The 14,874-nt window shown below is 39.6% G+C and overlaps 1 protein-coding gene across 1 annotated transcript in view; it reads right to left on the reverse strand.

The window, feature by feature from the left end:
* DYRK1A (dual specificity tyrosine phosphorylation regulated kinase 1A) overlaps positions 1–14,874 on the reverse strand; it is an 84,514-nt gene that overhangs the window by 53,971 nt on the left and 15,669 nt on the right. The window contains exon 2 of the mRNA XM_042867050.1: positions 570–648. Coding sequence (XP_042722984.1) covers positions 570–579 — 10 coding nt within the window. The 5' untranslated portion in view covers positions 580–648. The remainder of the gene's footprint in view (positions 1–569; positions 649–14,874) is intronic.

Below are 14,874 nucleotides of genomic sequence, written 5' to 3' on the forward strand. Positions count from 1 at the left end.
ATGCAAGAACTTCCTAAAACGTAAATTCTAAGAATGTCTAATGAGTTGAAGATGTTTAAAGATTTTATCCGTGTTTCTTAAGAAATTTTATAGTAGCTGAACACGAGGATGTGATTAGGCACAATGAACTCCAAGTTTTTTGTTTGGTGTGATCTTTTTTCAGATGGATCCATAACATTTCTGTACAATAAAGCTAACACAAGATTGAAATAGCACATCACTAATCAGGTGACATGCATCTGTTGGTAACCAGGAATCATTAAAATGGGGTAATAGCGAGCAAGAAAAGACTAAAACCAGTACATGTAGTCAATATTCTTAAGAGCAAACCCTTGTTTCATAAAACTTTGAACACAATATTTCCATTCACAGAAACCACTTTCTTTCTTGGCCAGTTGCAAAAAGTCTAATAGGGCAAAGAAACATATTTTAAAAATTCTGCAGGTTCTTAAATATTCTACTAAGTTTGGAATGACAATTTTGGAGTTGTAGAGAAAGGAATGGAAACAAAAAATTGATCAAGAACATCCAAGATTTTCCCTTATGAAAGCTCTTGAAAATAAGCTCACCTGTATGCATCGTCTTCTTTCAAGTCTCATATCATCCTGTGGGGTTGTGGGGACATGGGGAGTCCAGCAGGAAACAACACTGCAAAAATTAGGGAAAAAAAAAAAAAAGTAAATAAAACCAAGATATCTCAATAAATGTCCCTGTTCCACTGGATTTGCATGTTTAGTTCAGCCCTAAGTCTCAGGCGGAGCCACAGATGTAAGCCTAGGAAGTTCCAACAGAAAATGAAGTTCTCCAACATTAAAAGCAGAGGTGAACGTTATCAAGTCCTTCTGACAGAACTTCAAGGATTGACTTAAACTTCCAACTTGTCATTCAACATTTCTGAAAATCAAGGTCATCAAAAAAGTTCTCAAATCTCCCAAACTAAAACTCAGAACAAGGTTTATACAAATTCAGTGGGATTTTATCAAACCAACAAGCTAACAAAATGTAAATGCACACAAATCTACACATAGAACTCTATTTTCTCCTCAGATCTCATATGGCATTCATTTAGGTTCACCTTAAATGCCATTAACAATGCTCAGAACAATAAAATTATAACTTTCTACAGAACAAGGAGATATAAAAGGTTTTTATAACCCCATCAAAAGAATCATGGAGATTATGTAATGGAAAAAGAGAACAATAAAACCACCATATAAACAACCCCTAGTCAAAGCAGTTCTGAATTATTTGCTTTTCACATTTTGAAATACAAAATCATCATCATGTAGAACCTAAGCAAATATCAAAAATTTTTGCTAATAACAGAGAATTTTAGCAAACTACTCAATCAGATCATCGAGTCTAGATTATTTCTAAACACCTGATATACGTAACTTCACTAAAGTGCTTCCAGCCTAAAATGCACTCAGATAGGCAAGTGAAAAATGTTGCAGTTCATATTTATTTCTTGATCAACCAGAACTGTGTAAGTACTGCACCTATCATAGGCCCAGCTACCTGTTCTACCACCACACCACAGAATTGCAATACAAGCTAAAAGAGGCGGTGGTGAGACAGCACAGTTGCAGTGGTTGCACTATTACTTGGCGAGTAGGTGATTTTTTTGCTTCATTTCTCCAAACAGCAGAAAGGGACAAACAAAAAACTTACCATCCTCCATCATAAATCAACACCTCAGTCTTTCAAAAGTGACATTCCACAGACATACCAAATGTCACTGCCAACCACAGTAGCTGTGACCTTGGCAAGGCCAATGAGTACTGTCTAAGGCAGGAATATCCAAACCCATGAGCCACATGTGCCAGGTCCAGCTCACAGTGCAACCTCACGCCCTACCCTGTGCCATCATGGCAGCATTTCCCAGCCTGTTCCCTCAGCACCAACAAACACTGGTGCATTATGAATCCCATCTGGGCCAAAACTAGGGCTCAAGACACAGTGCAGTGCCAGCTCAAGATGGCAAATAAGTTTAGGTACTTTGATACATTGGCCTGCGAAAATATGCAGTTGTGCTTTCAGTTTTGATACAGAAATTGGAGAATAGGTTCCAAACTTGCCAAAAACTAATCAACATTTTACTTGCAACTACATTTTCAGTCAATGTAAATACATTACTTGTGAATTTCAAATGGAATGTAGAGCTGCAATTCAAAATTTCATCATGTCTCTTTACCAGACTTCTATAAGCCCTCTCCTACCAGAGAGAAATATCCCTTGATTCACTATCGCACCTTATTCATGTCATTGCTTTTAGCAGTACGTACACTTGTGAACAACTATCTTCAAGGATGAAGCACAGGAAGAGTAAAATTTCATCAAAAATCTCTACTGAACATCTTGAGAACTCACTATGAATTGCAATCACTGCCACTGAACCAGGCTGATGTGCTAGTTTCACAAATACAAGGTCACATATCCCACAAGTTTCACGGTACTGTGGCTCTCTTTTTCATATGTTTTAATAAAAAAAGATTAAAATGAGCTTTGTTACTCTATATACATTCATTGCATTATATATTTTATGAGAGTGGCTCCAAAAATAATGCCTCCTGCTTTATCATTTTGACCCATGACGTCAGAGGCCAATGTCAGTGGTGTGGCAGTAGAGCTTGAACCAAAAATATTCTATTACATTTTGTTGCTGTGTGAAAGATGGCAGCAGGTCAAGTCCGACACAATGGTGTCTAACATGGACGCGCATGTGAAATAATGGTGTGTCTCAGAATTTCTCCATGTGGAAAAGATTGCACCCATTGATATTCTTCAACACTTGCAGGAAAAAAAAAAAAATAGTTGAGAATTTGCTCTATAAAACAGTGTTATTGTGATCTTTGTATCAGTTTTTGTTTCCATGCAAATAAGTAGGAAGCATTATTTTTGGAGCAATCTACTGCATGTGCACAGCCCAAGACAATTCCTTTTCACTCAGCGTGGCCCAGGCAAGCCTTAAACACCAACGACCTAAGGCTACACAAGGTTCTGCAAACTAGGTGCTGACATGCCTAAGTGACTTCTGTTTAAACTAAATAAATAAATAAATAAATAAATAAATAAATAAATAAATAAATAACACCCAGTCTGCTATTTATGCTAAACCAACATACCATATAAACAGACACAGAAGTCTCTTGCACTGAACTCAGTCCAGCTAAATTCACAGAATGGCCTTAGTTGGAAGGGATCCCAAAAATTATGAAGCCCCAGCCCCCCTGCCACATGCAGGGTCACCAACCCCCACATTTAATACCAGACCAGGCTGCCCAGGGCCCCATCCAACCTGGTCTTGAACACCTCCAGGGATGGGGCATCCACAACCTCTCTGGGCAGCCTGTGCCAGCACCTCACCACCCTCACAGTAAAGAACTTCTCCCTGACATCCAAACTAGATCTTCCCTTCCTCAACTTAAAACCATTTCCCCTTGTCCTGCTAAATTCAGTAGAGACAGTCACTTGCATTCAAAAACAAGCAGAGAGGAAGAAGAACAATCTTGTCTCCACTTAATCCTAAATACTCACTAGATTTAGACAAACAAACAATAGATGTCCTAGAGTGCTAGATATGAGCAGCCTACATGGGTATTTTAAGTTTACAGAGCCATATTCCCATACTTGAAACTCTCCAGCCAAGATTCTCTTTGCTTTTAAACTGCAGTACCTATGGACACTAATATTACAGAATGTTTATCCAGCAGATTTTGCAAAGACTGAAAACATCACCATTTTGTTTTTCCCACCTTGTAGTTCAAATACAACAAGGACCTCCTCTTATTCGTTCATTTCAGTATAAGGCCAGTTTCACAGAATCATAGAATGGCTCCAAGGACCATCAAGTTCCAACCCCCCCTGCCACAGGCAGGGTTGACAACTGCTAGACCATGTACTAGACCAGGCTCCCCAGGGCTCCATCCAGCCTGGCCTTAAACACCTCCAGGGTTGAAGCATGCATAAACTCCCTGTTCCAGCACCTCACCACTCTCCCAGTGAAAAAACTTTCCCCCAACATCTGATCTGTATCTTTCCTCCTTTAGTTTAAAACCATCCCCGCTTGTTCTATCACTATTTGCCCATGTAAAAGTTGATTTCCATCACATTTATAAACCCCCTTGAAATGACGAGGTATCCCTGCAATTTTCTTTCTTCACACTGAGCAAGCCCAGTCCCCTCATCCTATTCTCATAGGAGAGGTGTTCCAGCCCTCTGATATTCTCTGTGGCCCTCCTCTGGATCCTCTTCAAAAGCTCCATGTCTTTCCTGTGTTGGGGGCCCCAGATCTGGACACGGTACTCTAGATGGGGCTTCATGAGGGCAGAGCACAGGGGGATAACCACTTCCCTGTCCCTGCTGGCCATCCTTCTTCTGGAGCCCAGGATACCGTTGGCCTTCCGGGCTACAAGCACACATTGCTGGCTCACATTAAGTTTTTCATCTACCAGGGCCCCCTTCAATCTTTTTCGGCAGGGCTGCTCTCAAGGAGTTCTTCTACCCATCTGTACATATAGCTGGGATTGTTCCCGTTCAAGTGCAACACCTTGCACTTTGCTTTGTGAACCTCATTAGGTTCACAAGGCCGCACCTTCAGAGTTTACCAAGGTTCCTCTTGATGGAATTCCTTCCTTCTGCAATTGTTTCAAATACAGATAGTTTCAATACTGTCCATTTAATTCAAACTATCAACAAACATAGTCTGAACAAAGCTAGATGATTTTCAGCCAGAACAGATTGTAAAGCATTCACACAGTGTCTTCTGTCAGTTCTACGATGGGATGGTGAGCTCCAAAAGCAGCTCAGTAGCACATCTCCAGAGCTTCACAACCTGGCATATTACCAAACTGATGGCAACACTAATAACATACAACAGGGCTGTCACGGCCAAACAGATTCACAGAGTAACAGAATCATGGAATATCCCAAGATGGAAAGGACCCACAAGGGTCACAAGGTAGTCTCAGCTCCACACAGGACTGCCAACAATTAAGCCATATGCCTGAGAGTGTTGTCCAAACACTTGACCTTCAGCAACTTGGTGCCTTGAAGGCTTCCCTGGGGAGCCAGTGTCAGTGCCCAACAACCCTCTGGTTAAGATCCTTTTCCTAATACCCTATCTGAACCTGCCCTGAGGCAGCCTCATGCTTTTACTTGGCGTCTTGTTACTGTCACCAGGGAGAGATTAGCACCTCAATCTCCTTTCTTCTGAGGAAGCTGAGGACTGCAATGATCATCTCTCAGCCTTCTCTTCTCTGAGCTGACCAAACCAAAGGACCTCAGCCACTCTTCATAAAACTTGTCCTGCAAACTTTTTATTCTGAACTATTCTGAACTGAGAAAAGGAAATCATTTGATAAGAACATGCTGTCCAGTGAACAGAGAATTTCAAGTTATAGCTACACAACTTCAAATCATACGTAGTTCATTTTGCCACAGCAATAAAGCAATTTTAAACATACGGGAAGAGTTGCCTTTTGCTGATAGTCTATTACTCTAGAACACTTTTAGTTCACTTTTAATACTAACTCAAAGCATCCACCTTGCAAAGGATTAGTAAAGATATTAAAAAAGAAAAAACAAACTGGAAAGATATCACAAGGAGACACAAATCATTTTTTCAAGATTAATTTAAAGCTACAGGCAATAAGCTGCTGAAGTAACTATGAAGTCATTAACAGCTCACAGAAGGGAATGAGTACGTTCACCCATATTTCTTCATAACTAGCCAGCAGAACGCACCCATCACAAACCAATGCAATTCCCCAACCTGCCTTTAAGCACAAAACAATTCCCACATTCTGAAGAGCTGGATGACTATTGTGGAAGTGCAGAATGATGAGGAGCAGGAGGCAGCTGTCTATCATAGTGCAATACTCTAGGAACTGACCCACAATCTAAAAAGTAATTTTAGAACATTAACCAAAACAAAAAATAATTAAATTGTGTGATAGCAATATCATAGACACAACATCAAAGGATAACATCTTACGCTATTTTATCCTTTATAAAAAAGATGCAACCTAATAGCACATAATTGCTCCACATTTAAATTCAGTTATTGAGTATCTTCTATCGTGTCTCTGTATTGCTGAGTTCTTAAAGCCAGAAGACCTTTTACACAGCCTGTATAAGTTTCAGGTAATCATAAATCAATGATGAGAGTAAGCAAGGACAAATCCCACTCATTACACAATCTGCAAGATCATTTCTAGGTTACTTAAGGAAAATAATAACAATGTTTAACGGGCTTCAAGAATCCAGCTTGGCCTACTTACTGGTACATAAAAGATGCAAACTAGAATTAAAGAATGGAGAAAGGAAGAGATGATAAGAAAGGTGTAAAAAAGCAAATTATTTCAAGTGGTATAGCAAAAGAAGAAAAGTGAGGTATTTCACTTAAGAGAGCAGTTCTTAGAAATCAATTGTGTATGAAACTACCATGCTAAAACAAGCTTTTATTTCCTATTTTACTTGCTGTTGCTTTCTAGTCTTCATCTGTCCTTACCAACATAATGCTCTTCCTTTGATCCCTTCAAAATACAAATGGTGGGATTACCTACCTTTCCAAAGCACTTCCACATTCATCAATAATTTTAAGTGTGGAATTCAGCTTCACTACAACATGTTGTAGTTGACTAGTTAAACTAATCAAAGATGCTGAGTATATCTTATATTGTAAAGATGCGAACTATGAAAAAATATAAAGCTTGTGTCTTTGACTTTTCTTAATTCTATAAGGTGAGGTTGCCTGCTAGCATTTTTAAGGTCATTGTGTGTTATTCCACCATATTCTTTAACAGCATTTTCTCCTTCTTTCAAGACACTGAATAGTCAACTTATTTGCCAGTAGGCTCACTAACCCAAAGTCGGTTTCAGAATCATCTTACACATAAAAACCTAATGAAGTGCAAAAAACATCAGTAACATCTCTCTAGAGGTTTCATCATCCTTCCCCATTTTTCTTTTTTTGTATGTTTGCCTGGATATCAAACTAGATCATGAGTTTATGCAAATGGGGACACTTTTATAACATAAGAATACAAGAAGAATCCAGTTCAACAGGATCTATATGTAGCAGAGCTGTAAGAGTCATATATATATATATATATATAATACATATAAAATTTATACATTTATTATATAATATACATATATATTTTATATATATATGTATATTAATATATTTTAAGCCTAAAATGGCCATAATACATTGAATTTTTTTATTATAAAAGTGCTATTAAAGCATCTACAGTTACAAGATTGTTCCATGCAATACAAATATGCAAAGTGTTAAAGGCAACAAACACCAATGCCTTTAAAAGAAAGGCCACACTCTCACCACAACTTGGGTTTAATTTTAAGCATCTGCATAGCACTCCTTCACAACAAATTTAAATGAGAGTTTTCAGAATATCAACAACAAAACACATAAAAGCATGAATTAAAAGTATTCTGGGTAGAATTTTACTTTTTACATGTTACTAATTAAAATTTTGTACACAGATTTATTTTCCTTATTTGGTTATCACTGTGTTAGTATAAGATTCTGTATGGCACTTTCAGTGAAGAATTGAAAGACTGTGCTAACTAAACACAACTACATTCTGACATCTCCTTTTTCCTCTGTGAAGAGGTTATTGAGTATTACTTTAGAAGTCACAAGAAGCACCAGAGAAATCTCTGACATTCACTGCTGTAAGAAGTGAACAGAATTCAGGTCACTGGCCTTCAGTAAATACAAGTTGCTAGAAACATAGAATGTAAGTACTTACTTTAAAAGTAAACAATATTTATTTACTGGTGAAAATATCCTGAACTATATAGTTACTGAAATGATTGAGAAGATTAACGTATTAAGACGTAATGAAGAAAGACACATATACAGCTATATAATAACAATTTGTTAACCTGCATCTCAACAGCCTACTCTTTAAAGTATGTATGGGCAATAAGTGATGCTGCTTACAGAATCACAGAACTGTAGGGGTTGGAAGGGACCTCCAGAGATCATCGAGTCCAACCCCCCTGCCAAAGCAGGTTCCCTACAGCAGGTCACACAGGTAGGCATCCAGGCAGGTCTTGAACATCTCCAGAGAAGGAGACTCCACCACCTCCCTGGGCAGCCTGTTCCAGTGCTCCGTCACCTCACTGTAAAGAAGTTCTTGCGCACATTTGTGCAGAACTTCCTATGCTCCAGTTTCTGGCCACTTCCCCTTGTCCTGTCTCCACTCACCACTGAAAAGAGTCCGGCCTCGCCATTCTGCCCCCCACACCTTAGATATTTATAGACCTGGATCAGGTCCCCTCTCAGTCTTCTTTTCTCAAGGCTAAACAGACCCAGTTCACTCAGCCTTTCCTCATAGGAGAGATGCTCCAGGCCCTTCACCATCTTTGTGGCCCTCCGCTGGACTTTTCCAAGAGATCCCTGTCTTTTTTGTACTGGGGAGCCCAGAACTGGACGCAGTACTGCAGATGAGGTCTTACCAGGGCAGAGTAGAGCGGGAGGATCACCTCCCTCGACCTGCTGGCCACAAGGGCACACTGCTGGCTCATGGCCGACCTGTCATCCACCAGGACGCCCAGGTCCCTCTCTGCAGAGCTCCTCTCCAGCAGGTCATCCCCCAACCCGTGCATGCAATTATTCCTCCCTAGATGCAAGACTCTACACTTGCTTTTCTTAAACCTCATCTGGTTTCTTACTGCCCAAACATACTTACTTATATTCTTACTGCTCAATATAAGACATACTGGGGAAAAAATTCAACAAAATGAACAGAATTGGTAAATCATTTAAAATATTGCACAACAAAATGTGAACTAAAATCAACACTAATTTCTAATAAAAAATAAATTCCATAGAGTGTTAGCTATTATCAGCTTCTAGGACTGGTTCCCAGAGACACACAGCCGAGGAACTTCCAAACCACTGTTCTTACAGCAACTAGCACATACGTTGCATTTTGTTACTAAGTAAAAATCCCATCAATTAGACAAACGCATCTGGTCAAACACATAAGATGATGTGTGGCACAAACTGGAAGACAGGAGGCTCTGTCTGAGTGCCAGGAAGCACTTCTGTGATGCACAGGTGACGGAACACTGGCACAGGCTGCGCAGAAACCATGGAGTCTGCTCCTTTGGGATCCTTCCAAAGCCAAATGAATGTGGTCCTGGGCACCTCGCTCTGGGTGTCCCTGCTGGAGCTGGTGCTGGGCTAGATGGACCTAGGGGGCCTCTGCCCAACTCAGTCATTACGGAGTTCTGTGAAATCTTGTGAAATCATAATGACTACAGGAAAGGTACGGTAATGCAATTTAATTGTTGTGCATTGTTGAAGTATAAATAGTGCAGACTGGATGCTACCTCTAGTCCTCCAGACATCAACACAGATCCTCAGTTAAGAAGCTATCTTCTGATATCTTTAACGTGTTAATTAGAAAAAAAAAATCCAACAGCTGCAGTGTTACAAGAAGAGACCTTTATGATACATGACTGGATTTCACGCCAGTACCAGAAGGTCACTACAATGCAAACCTAGTTTATACTAAACTTCATTAACACAGCATTCGTGCCAAGAGCTCATGTTATCCTTTTTACTACCGAAGAGTCTTCAATGCACATTGCTGAACTAGATTAGTTTCTAGATAAACACTTTTTATTAGACACTTCTGAAGCAATTACACCCAAACCAAAACATACATACCATCCTTATTCCTGTATACTGTACAGCTATGATTGTCAGTGCTCTAAAAAGCACAAGTTCCTCTAAAGAGAAAACGCTGTGAATGACTGGTTTCACTCATGCTAAATTTACACTGCGTGATGCAAGAACCCATCCTTTAAGTGTGAAAGCATGTGCAAACAGCTTTACTGAAATCACAAAGCTTCTCACCCAAATTCAATTCTGGCAAAGGTAGAACTACAGTTCCAGTTCAGTGAGAATTTCTTTTCTTAAGCAGTCTGCATCCTTTCCACTTCTACCTGCTTGGATGAGAGAGTGCTACTATTACAGAATCAACTTAGCAAACAGCAACGATGCAGGTGAAAAACAAGGTGCCGCAGAAGGAAAAAAGACCATTATTTTTAACCCAATTCTCTAACCAGTTCTCTAACCCAATTCACTGGAGATGCACAGCACAACTGCAGCAGCAACCTGCCAGCAGGAACAAGCAGCTGGGACAGAAAGGGGTTTCCTAAGCTAGAACTGCTGACAAAATAATAAACACTGAAGCACACCTCACATTATTACAGAATAACCTATAGAATGGTGTCACATCAGGTGAGACTTCAGATTGCAATATGGATCTCCAAAACAGCTGACTCACAACATGTATGTGGTTTGATTTTTTAGCCCAACCTCTTTATGAAATTAAAGGTGTAACTTACTCTTTAAAAAAGGTACTCTTGTCCTTGAACTGAACTGAGCAAACCTTACAGTTGACCCACAGAGCCAGACAACTTAGGGTTTTTCTTTAAAAAAAATTGTTTGTTTGTGCAAACCGTGGAATAAAGCCTATTTTAGGGAGCATTAAAGTGACACAAAACAGGAAAGGAGGAAAAGAGAAAAGCACACACTAAATAAAGATCAATTACATTACATTTATTTTAGATAATTTGTATATGCTTATTTCCTTGCTCCTTTTCTAGAATCACAAACCCATAATAGTTATCACCTTACTGACCATATAAGGAACCACAGAGTGGGAAGTAACTTTTTCTACCCATTTAATACTGTCAAGCAAAATAGATATTGTTAAATTTAACTGTTTTAGAACAGCTAAGTCATGCCACTTTTTACATTCCCTTTCCTCATCCACAAGCAAAGAGATGTTACAGCAGGAGCTGCCCATCCCCAGCAGTGTCACCAAAACATTCACAGTAGTTTGATGTCACTGTATTCCTATAAGCACATACTTTCTTCTTCATGTTAACACATACTTCCCAGCTATAACTCCCTTAAAAGGTGACATCTTATATGCAGGAATGAATTAATTTCTCTTAGAAATAGAGTCATTTTAGTTAACAAGTTACTCATGAAATAAACAGTAGCATGTGAATGAAGTCATAATTCAGAGTATCTATGAGGGCTATAAACTAGTTTAGCACATTTAATTTGCTCTCAGAGTTGTGAAATGCTTCTCAGAGATTTTTCCACGTATGACCTCAAAAACATTGATCATTTCATTTACAAAAACTGTTTCTGCTCCTTGTAGTTGAGAAAATAACTTCAAAGCTGAAAAGTAAAACACATGCCACTACATATTTTCATTCATCAGTTTAGAACTTTAGGTCTAAAATAAATGCCTCGAGACAGTGTACTATTCTTCTTGTCTACTCATCATTAACTTCCATTTTTTCTCATCCTTCTCTTTACAAAACAGACTACCTACTTCTTAAAGACTTGGCCAGAGTGGAGTGCTCAGATGCATCAACTTCAGCTTGATCTATCCTAGAGCTGGAACAAGTAAATGTACTGAAATGCTTTTACCTCTCAAAACCTGCATGAACTCAAACCCACAATACACAAACAGAAGTATTACAATACATTCAACATAGTCCAGCTTTGAAAGTGAGCCATCCTTATCAAAACTCATGTGTTACTTGGTTTTGACATAATTTGTTCCTTGTTTTAACCTTTTTTTTTTTTTTTTTTTCCTTTCTAATTCTGCCCTGAAGCATGAAAAACCCCCTATCATGCTGCAATATACCTGTAACGGGATATGGAAATTAATTCAGAGGTTATCATCATGTTCTAATAAACATTCCTGTAATAGGAATGGTTAAAAATAGAGACAAAGCAGAATAAGTACTGTAAAATTATACTCAGACCACAACAAGGTCTGTTAAAAAATACTTTATGTACGTACGAAATTATCTGTACAGCATGTCTAAATGAAATAAGATCATTTCCCCACTTCAACTGTAGCAGCACATCGTTTTTGACCTTAATTTCAAAGGCAATCTAAAGTTATACATTTCAAGTACATTTGTAACAAACCTACATGTCGGTTGCCCTGATCTGATACAGTAAGACCTTCTGTCTTGAAGGCCTCCAAAATATTTTACTACATGGAGATAAGCCCACCAATACTGTTTGAAATAAAAGCGGACAAACAAACCAACTGTAGCTCTGTAAATAGAGAGCTTTTTTAAGACTTTGGTTCAGTGATTTGTTCAAGCAATATACAGGCTTATGTGCTTTTTAAGTACTCTTTAAACTATAAACTCACCATGGTATAACTGCTGGTCAACTGATCCCCATACAGCAGCTCCCATTGACAGCTGCCATGCCACAATCTAATTTTACCTTTCATTATCTCGGAGATACAGACTGTATAAGTATACATACAGCTAGGTGCTCTTTCTTTAGATGTTCACCATACCTCTGGGTCTTAAAACAGACTTTATCTCCAGAGTCCCTGCATCTTGCTATCACATTTCTGATACAAAAGTGATAATAAAGAATTAGCGCTGATATACTTTCCACTTTAATACAATATTTACTTTCTCAAGCTCCAGTTTAAGCTGGAAAACTGAAGGTGTATATTTTTGCCTTGTATAACAAGAAACTAAATGAAAATATTTAGTTCTCAAACACGTGAATTTTCCTTAATGTATCTGTCAAACTTCACCCATTTAAATGAGTTCTCCCATGGACACTTGTTCAGGCATATTTCTGAGACACTTTAACTAAAAGAAATAGCAAAAGAAAGAGATTTCTTCAGTTAAAAATACATTTTACCCATTCTAAAAGTCCCACAGAAATCTATGTAAAACTCTAAAATAAATTTCTAGCACTTAAAAAAAGAAAAATAAAAATAAAAATCAATCAACAAGTTATACATATCTTAAGCCTTCCCAACAAGGCTACAATCCATGCCATCATTCTGATGGCAAATTCACTAGTGACTGTGAGAAGGATTACAACAACCATTATTTAGAGCACAGTAAGTGAAGAAGGCCGACATTAGATGAGAGGGCAGCCTCAGCTCTTAACTTTCTCTCTTTCTTAATTTCTTTTTATCTTCTCTCGGGGAAATAAACGAGACGGCCTGTCTTATCATCAGGGTGATGATTTCTATGCAGGACAAGCTCTGAAGCTTCGCATTTATATTAAAAGAGATGAACTCAGCACTTCACAAACAAGGTAGACACTGCCCCTCCACAAGGAGGGCAGGGGCTGATTAACAGGTTAATAGAAACCAAAGCAGTTTGGGTTCACGAACACAAAAGTAACTTTAAAAACGTTCTTCAAAAGGTGAAGGATATCTTACTTCTTTTTGCACAACTCAATCTCAGCACCTTGCTGTTCTTTCTACAAATCCCAAGAATAGTACCAAAACAAAATCTGAAATAGTCATTTTGCTTTCCCTCTCCATTCACTTAAGTCACAGAACTCGAAGTTACATTAAGTTTGTGGACAACACTACATTGGGAGGAACTGCTGACTCCCTCAAGGGTAGAGAGGCCCTGCAGAGAGATCTCAACAGGCCAGAGGGCTGGGCAATTCCCAGCAGGATGAAGTTTAACATGAGCAAGCGCCTGTGACAGGGAAACCCTGGGTCTATGTACAGATTGGGAAACAAGAGACTGGAGAAGCAATCTGGGGGGGGGCGCCCCCCCGTTCTGGTTGGCAGCAAGTTGAACATGAGTCAACATTGTGGAAGCCAAAAGGGCCACCAAAAATTCAGTCAGAAGGAAACAGCACTGTGGTCAGGACAAGGAGGTGTCCCACTCTGCTCTGCACTGTACCTCAAGCACTGTGTGCAGTTTGGGTGCCAAAATATAAAAAGGACATAAAATCATTAGAGATTGTTCAAGGCGGGGCTACATAGATGGGGAAGGGTCTGGAGAGCAAGGTGTACGAGGAGCGGCTGATCAAACCGGTCCCTCGCTGTGCTCAGCGCAGAGCAGAGGAGCTGAGGGGAGGCCTGATGGCGGCTGCAGCTCCTCACAGGGAGCTGAGGGGCAGCGCTGAGCTCTGCTCTGTGTGACAGCGACAGGGCCCGAGGGAACGGCATGGAGCTGCGTCAGGGGAGGGCAGCTGGGGGTCAGGGAAAGGGGCTGCACCACAGGGCGGTGGGCGGGGAACGGGATGCAAGGGGCTTGCGGCACGGCCACCAGTGCTGGAGCTCAAGGAGCGTTTGGACAGTGCTCTCAGACATAGGGTTTGAATTTCAGGTGATCCCATGTGGAAGCCAGAGCTGGACTTGATGATCTTTGTGGATTCCTTCCAGCTTGGGATATTCTATGATTCTAAAAAGAGGGGGAATCCATTTTATCTGAAACTACACATATGATGACTGCCCCTTCAGCTCTAGCTTGGAAATCTGAAAAGAAGCTCCATCACCTGCCAGTCATATCAGTACAGACAAACCATATTTAAAAATCTTTTCCAGTAGCTTTCAAATAGCAGTTCAAATGAAGTTCAATAGCTTTGAAAATAAATTAACAGTGGTGGAGCTCAGGCTCTATGACAACCAGATGCATTCAAAAATTATAATGAATAAATTGAGTTATTTCATTAAAATAAGAATTCTTAAGCTGCAGTTCCACAAAAGCCAAACCTGATGTATTTGGCATGATGTAAAATAGTCACCTTTCTTGATAAGTTTCCTGCTGACTCTACACACACCAGAGCCTGAACTTCCAGCTTAAAAATCTTCACAGCAAATAAAAACCTAACAAACATCTTCAGTATATGCAAATAGCTAATGCACTCATACTCTGCATACTAACACTTGATCAGGGAAAACTGTATCTGCATTTCTGCATCAAGCCTCTGATGTTCTGAACCTTTGAAACTGACAGCTCATAGGTCAGGACCACAAGTCCGGATGCTTGGTTGGGAATGTGAGCAGCCAAGCT

This window comes from Lagopus leucura, unplaced genomic scaffold, assembly GCF_019238085.1.
Source record: "Lagopus leucura isolate 7727_CA_CO unplaced genomic scaffold, USGS_WTPT01 Super-Scaffold_100001, whole genome shotgun sequence".
Classification (NCBI taxonomy): domain Eukaryota; kingdom Metazoa; phylum Chordata; class Aves; order Galliformes; family Phasianidae; genus Lagopus; species Lagopus leucura.